General features: G+C 44.1%; 1 protein-coding gene across 1 annotated transcript in view; it reads left to right on the top strand.

Moving 5' to 3' along the window:
• The window catches only part of CAPN9 (calpain 9), a 193,442-nt gene that overhangs the window by 100,161 nt on the left and 87,281 nt on the right, over window positions 1-6,000 (top strand). The window contains exon 12 of the mRNA XM_072410240.1: window positions 5,200-5,357. Coding sequence (XP_072266341.1) covers window positions 5,200-5,357 — 158 coding nt within the window. The remainder of the gene's footprint in view (window positions 1-5,199; window positions 5,358-6,000) is intronic.

Genomic DNA, 6,000 nt, shown 5'->3' with positions numbered 1-6,000 from the left:
AGATATTTAATTCTGATACCACTTGCAATCTATCAAAATGAACAGAAAAATTTCTGTATTTCTGTAAAAAAAATACAGATATTTCATTCTATTCCTACATGCTATCTATAAAAAAAGCCAGAAAAAATTCTGTATTTCTGTAAAAAAATACAGATATTTATTTTTGATACCACTTGCTATCTATCTAAAAGGACAGAAAAATGTATGTATTTCTCTACTAAAAATACAAATATTTATTAATGAATCACAGCTCCATTACAAGTGATATAGGCCTCAAAGTAGATAGAGGCAGAGGGCCCTGAGGGAGATGCTCGGTAAAAAAAAAAATTAGCCAGTTACACAGCTCCATTGCAAGTTATAGACCTCAGAGACAGAGTAGAGTTAGAGGGCCACTAGGGGGAGTAGTAGAAGGAGATGCTGAAGGCTGTGAACGTGCTCTTCCCATCAAGGTGTCAGCAGGCCGTATAGCAGTTGACGACTAATCAGTACACTCTGCAGAGGGGGTGTTGAAGTCATTGCCGAGTCAAGCCTTATTAATTTTAATAAAAGTGACTCGGTCCACATTTTCTGCGGAGAGCTGAATCCTCTTGTCACTCACTACGCCCCTAGCTGCACTGAACGCTCTTTCAGATAACTCACCTGCGGCCGGGTAGGCAAGGATCTGAATGGCATGTTCTGCCAGCTCCGGCCACTGCTCAAGCTTGGATACCCAGTAGCCCAGTGGATCTTGGCTTTGCAGGTTGCAGATGTCCCATGCAGAGCTTAGGTATTCCTGCACCATGACTGAGTACTGCTGCTGAGTGTCATTGGCAATTGCTGCACCACTGGCAGCTTGCTTCCGCTGAAAAAGCCTGCATAGTTTGGCTTAGACGACCTCTGCCTCCCTGCCGACCTCTACCGGTGCTTAAAGCAGTTGTTTGGCTCCCATGGCTGGTGGAACTGCCATAGGCATCCCTGCTGCTGCTGCTGCTGACAGCCGGAAAGGCTGAGCACAAGTCCCTTACAAGAACTTCTTGGTAGTGCTGCATTGTAGGTCCCCTGTATTAGGGCAAGATCAGTTGTTGTATCTCAGGCTTGTAACGTGGATACAGTAACGTAGCAATCCAATAGTCGTAAGTCTTTGTTTTTATGTGTTGAATGCGTGGATCTTTGGCATTGCACTCCTGCATAAAGTCTGTCATGTGGCTGAACTACCCGCAGCTGAGGTAATTCTGGACCCACACTCCTGTGGGTCGAACAGCACCACAGGGTCGTCCTCCTCCTCCGTCTGGTCTTGCCATCCACGGAACATGGCGCCTTGTGTTTGGGTGGATGGATGTACCATCAATATCCTCCTCTGCCCCTTCCTCCCCTTCTCCCATGCCTGCAATGTCCACCTCATCCTCTTCCACCTCCTCCTCCTGGATTTGAGGTGCACTAGGAGGCACGTATGTCTGAGATGATGTTTGAAACGTCTCTTGATGCAGCGTCTGCTCTGTGTCGTGTCGGAGATCCACCATCATCTGTTCCAGCAGGCATATGATGGGGATGGTGTCACTGACACAGGCCTGATCTCAGCTGATCATCCTGATGGCCTCTTCAAAAGGTGACAATACAGTGCACAAGTCCTCAATTTGCAGCCACTCTGCAGGGCTGAAGAAAGGTAGGGGGGAAAGCCTGTGAACTGACTCTTCATCAGATGGGTGAAACAACTGAGCATCTTGAAGGAATGCTTGTAGCTCTGCCTCTCCAACCCCTCAGTGGGACTCTTCCACATGCTGCTGTACATGAGACTTTCCAGCTGCTGATGAAGAACTAGGAAGAACAGGTGTATCATGGACTGTTTGGGAAACCTGTAAGGCCTGTGTCTTTGACTGGAATGAAGAGGGAGTACAATCACTTGATTACAGTGGCGGTGGGCCCAGAGACGTAGTGTAGATGGCTGTGTTACTCCTCCTGCTCCTACTGCTGCTGCCTGCCCACTGCCCAGTACCCAGCTCTAGATGCCAGACTAGACTCAAGCTCAACAGGGTGTTCTTTCCCCGCTGATTCCGCCAAGCCCGTTCCGTTTCACGTGGTTTCGCTACATAGTAGGTACGGATTGGAATCTCGTTCATCCATTCATGTCTTTAATAGCTACAGCTTCTACACTGTTCATATAGGTGATGGCCTCAACCTCAAATGCCGTCCTTGCTCCTTCTCAGGGCCCACCGCCTAGTTTTTGGACCAGAGGAACCCCCTGGTGCCCCTCTCTGCCTCTACTCGGAGACCGTATAAAATTCGGCATGTTCCCTTGACCGCCCCATAAAATGTCCTTGCCAGCAACAGAAAAAAGACTTCCTTTTTTCTTTTTTTGTGTAGAAGCTCTACACACTCCAGAAAAACAACCCCAATTTTTCCCCCATGGACTTTATTAGAGTTCGAATTCGACGTTCGATCAGCCGAATAATAATGCATTATTCGACCACATAGCGGTGGAATCGAATAGTAACCTGTTCGACCAACACTACTCAGGAGACAAGGAATTATATAGTTAATTCCCATTGGGTATCCTTGGGGCTCTTGGATTGGTTACTGGATGTGATCTGTAAGATGACAATTGATTGACACACACCCCACTAGATTGGGATTGGTTAATGTAATTTGATGGACCCCCCCAGCTAAATTTGATATGTGAATCTGGAGCTGGAATCTAAGTTTAGGGGTCAACAAGAGGTCCAGCTGGGTCATCATCCCAACCCACCTGTCCAGTTAGGAATCTGTCTTCTGCTAACTTAGGCTTGATGGATTTATTACCCTTGAGAGTCCTACTGGTAACCAGTTTGGTATGGGAACTAGATCTTGTGTACTGACATGTTTTATTATCTGTTTTGTTTACTGTTCCTTGGTTGAGGTTATTTGATAACCACTGATCAGACACCCCCTAGGTGATACAGATGGCCAGTACAAGGAAAAACAGGTCCCCATATTTAAACACAACATTCCTACACATGTACACCCATATACACATACATTATATATACATATATATCTATCCACATATCTCTCTAATTATCTATAAACAATCTTGAGGTGCATGTAGTGGTGGAAAGTAGTGAGGGTTTTAAAAGACAGAAGCAGATGGGTAGACAATTTTGAAAAAATGGGATGTGAGTGCTCTTTTGAATGATTAGAAAGTAGGAGCAAGCCGAATAGAACGAGGAAGACCATTCCTGAGAGTTGGGAAAGCTCTAGAAAAGTCTTGGAGTCGTGTGTGTGATGAGGTTATGGGTGAAGTCAGTCAGTAGGTCATTGGAGGAGCAAAGAGCACCTAGGGGAGTATTTTTACCAGGTCAGAAAGGTAAGTGGGACAGGAATTGTGGAGAGATTTGAAAGCAAAGCACAGGAGCTTTGATTCTGAGGTGAAATAGAAGCAAATGAAGATAACTACAAGCAGAAAAGAATTGGTGGGAGGGATGAATGTCTGGCTGCAGCATTCATATTAGATTGTAGAGAAGAAAGTCAGGTTACTGGAATACAAAAGAGGAGAATGGTACTCCTGAGGGGAGGGATGAATAACAGTGTTGTTAACAGTAAGAAATATGTCAGGGGAAGATTTGGAATGTGAGGGTGAGAAGATGATGAGTTCAGTTTTATCCAAGCTGAGTTTCAAAAATTTGTCAGCCATCCATGGTGAGAAAGAGAACCGGTCCAAGGACCGACCCTTGGAGAACACTAAGAGGGAGGAGAGTGGGAGAGGAGGAATTAACCATGAAAGAAACTTGAAAAGAGCGGTCAGACAGATAGGAAGCAAACTAAGGCTGGTATACATGTCCAATGGCTCAGGGCTGATATCGGATGGGAAATCTTGCGTGTGTACAGCGCCCATCCTCCAAATGACTTTCCTGATGGATCCACGGATGATGGGCTACAAACGATCCTAATGGAAGTGAAGAAGAGGGAGCGCAGGAGGGTGCCGCTCCGTTGCTCTCCCCCTCCCCTCTCCATAGAGCAGAATGGTGCTGAATGTACCTCACCCGTTCATGCATTTTGCAGTCCTTAGTCGTTGGAAAGGATCGTGAAAGATACTTTTCAACGACAATTATTGCACCTGTGTATGTAGCTTAAGAGAGAGCACTGATACTGGGATGAGATAAGATAGATTGATAAGAGCATGTAAAAGGAGTTTGGTGGTCTCTGGGGACAGGTAGGGGTGGAGTCTGGAGATGTTGCATAGGTGAAAGTGACAGGACCTGAGCTTTTTCTGAATTTGGGGGGTAAATGAGAGGGCAGAATGAAAAGTGACACCAAGACAACGTGCCTGAGGGGAGGGACGAATACCAGTGTAGTTAACAGTTGGAAATATGTCAGGCGGAGATTTGGAATTTGAGGGGGGGGATGATGGTCAGGTCAGACATCCATGATGAGATGGCTGACATGCAGCATGAGACCTTATGCAGCACTGAAGGAGACAAGTCAGGGGTGGATAGATAGATTTGAAAGTCATCAGCATACAGATGGTACTGTAAGCCAAAAGAGAATATGAGACTACAGAGAGAGAAGGTGAACAGAGAAAAGAGAACCGGTCCAAGGACTGACCCTTGTTTAACACCAACAGGGAGGAGAGAGGAAGAGGAGGAATTGCCATTGAAAGAAACTTGAAAGGAGCACTCTGACAGATAGGAAGCATACCAAGAGAGAGCAGTGTCACTGATACCAATGTCAAAAGCAAAGTAAAGATCAAGTGAAGGAGGAGGGAAAAGTTGACTTGTGGAGGTTGTCTCCTTAGTGAGGGATGTTTTGATGGAATGGGCATCTCAAAAGCCAGTCTGGAGAGGGTCAAGGAGAAATTTGGTACAAGATGTCTACAATAGTAAAAGGGCCTGACACGCTCGGGGAGATGGGGCCTCTAGGGGACGCTAAGGAAGTGGTGTTAGCCTTGAGAAGAGTGAAGGGGCAGAATCTAAGCAGAAACTAAGTCAGGTTGCTGTCCTTTGGCACACCAGGGTGGGTAGGATGATGCAAGGATGTACAAGGATTTACAAAAGCCTTTTCAAAAGTAGGAGGTAAACTGAACCCCACGGTCAGATACAATATGAATGCGCATACCGTGGAGCCTAGAAATTTCACGGATAAAGATTGACACCAACGCAGCTGCATATATTTTTCTGTTTGCTTTAAGTCTCTTTTTTTAATAGATGGTACACAATCAGTAATTATTTTTTTTGTATTGTTTTAAAGAAACCTTTTGGACAAATCCCCAGATTATGTTGAGCCTGAAAGAGACAGATGATGGTCACAATGACTGCACCATTATTGCAGCTTTGATGCAAAAGAACCGAAGAAAATTAAAAAAAGTGGGAGCTGATCTGTTAACTATAGGATATACAATTTATCAGGTTGGTCTCTTGTACACTTTACAAAATTATCTATGCATTGCACACCTTCTCACTTATACAGAGAAAAATAGCGTCTAAAACCTATCTTTTCTGGCGCTCAGTTACTATTAAAACTATTAAAAAGAAATTAAAAACATTTAAACACAAATCTGCCAGAGAAAAATATCAACATACACAATATACACTCTTGCAGTGTAATGACAATTTATAAACGTTGCAGCTTATTTGTTTATAGGTTATTATTAATGCCCCTCTCACACACTTTTACATTTTTTTATGCAACAACCTGCCCTCTTTCCTCCTATATAATTGTTATGAGTTTGTTTGGTGAATATAAATATAAATAAACCTAAATTACCTACAGGTAATGAAAATCCAAAATTCAGTATTTCAGGAAAATTAGAATATTGAAAAAAAAGTTCAATATGGTAGATATGGTAGACTCAGACTGATTTATTAAGCAAGAGCACATAAGCCCGCTGTGCGTATATACGCATCGATATACAAAGCATATTTCTGTGAGCCAGAGCCAAGTGCTAGTCCACTCGTCTTCACTTGCCAGTCAGATTCCTGCCTTGAGAAATGAGCAGTAGGGGTCGAGAATACGCCAAATAAGGCGATTAGTTTGCAGCTGCACGATTCA

Source organism: Pyxicephalus adspersus, chromosome 4 (genome assembly GCF_032062135.1).
Source record: "Pyxicephalus adspersus chromosome 4, UCB_Pads_2.0, whole genome shotgun sequence".
NCBI classification, from domain to species: Eukaryota; Metazoa; Chordata; class Amphibia; order Anura; family Pyxicephalidae; genus Pyxicephalus; species Pyxicephalus adspersus.
The sequence above is the reverse complement of the archived record's forward strand: the minus strand, read 5'-3'. Positions and strand labels throughout refer to the sequence as shown.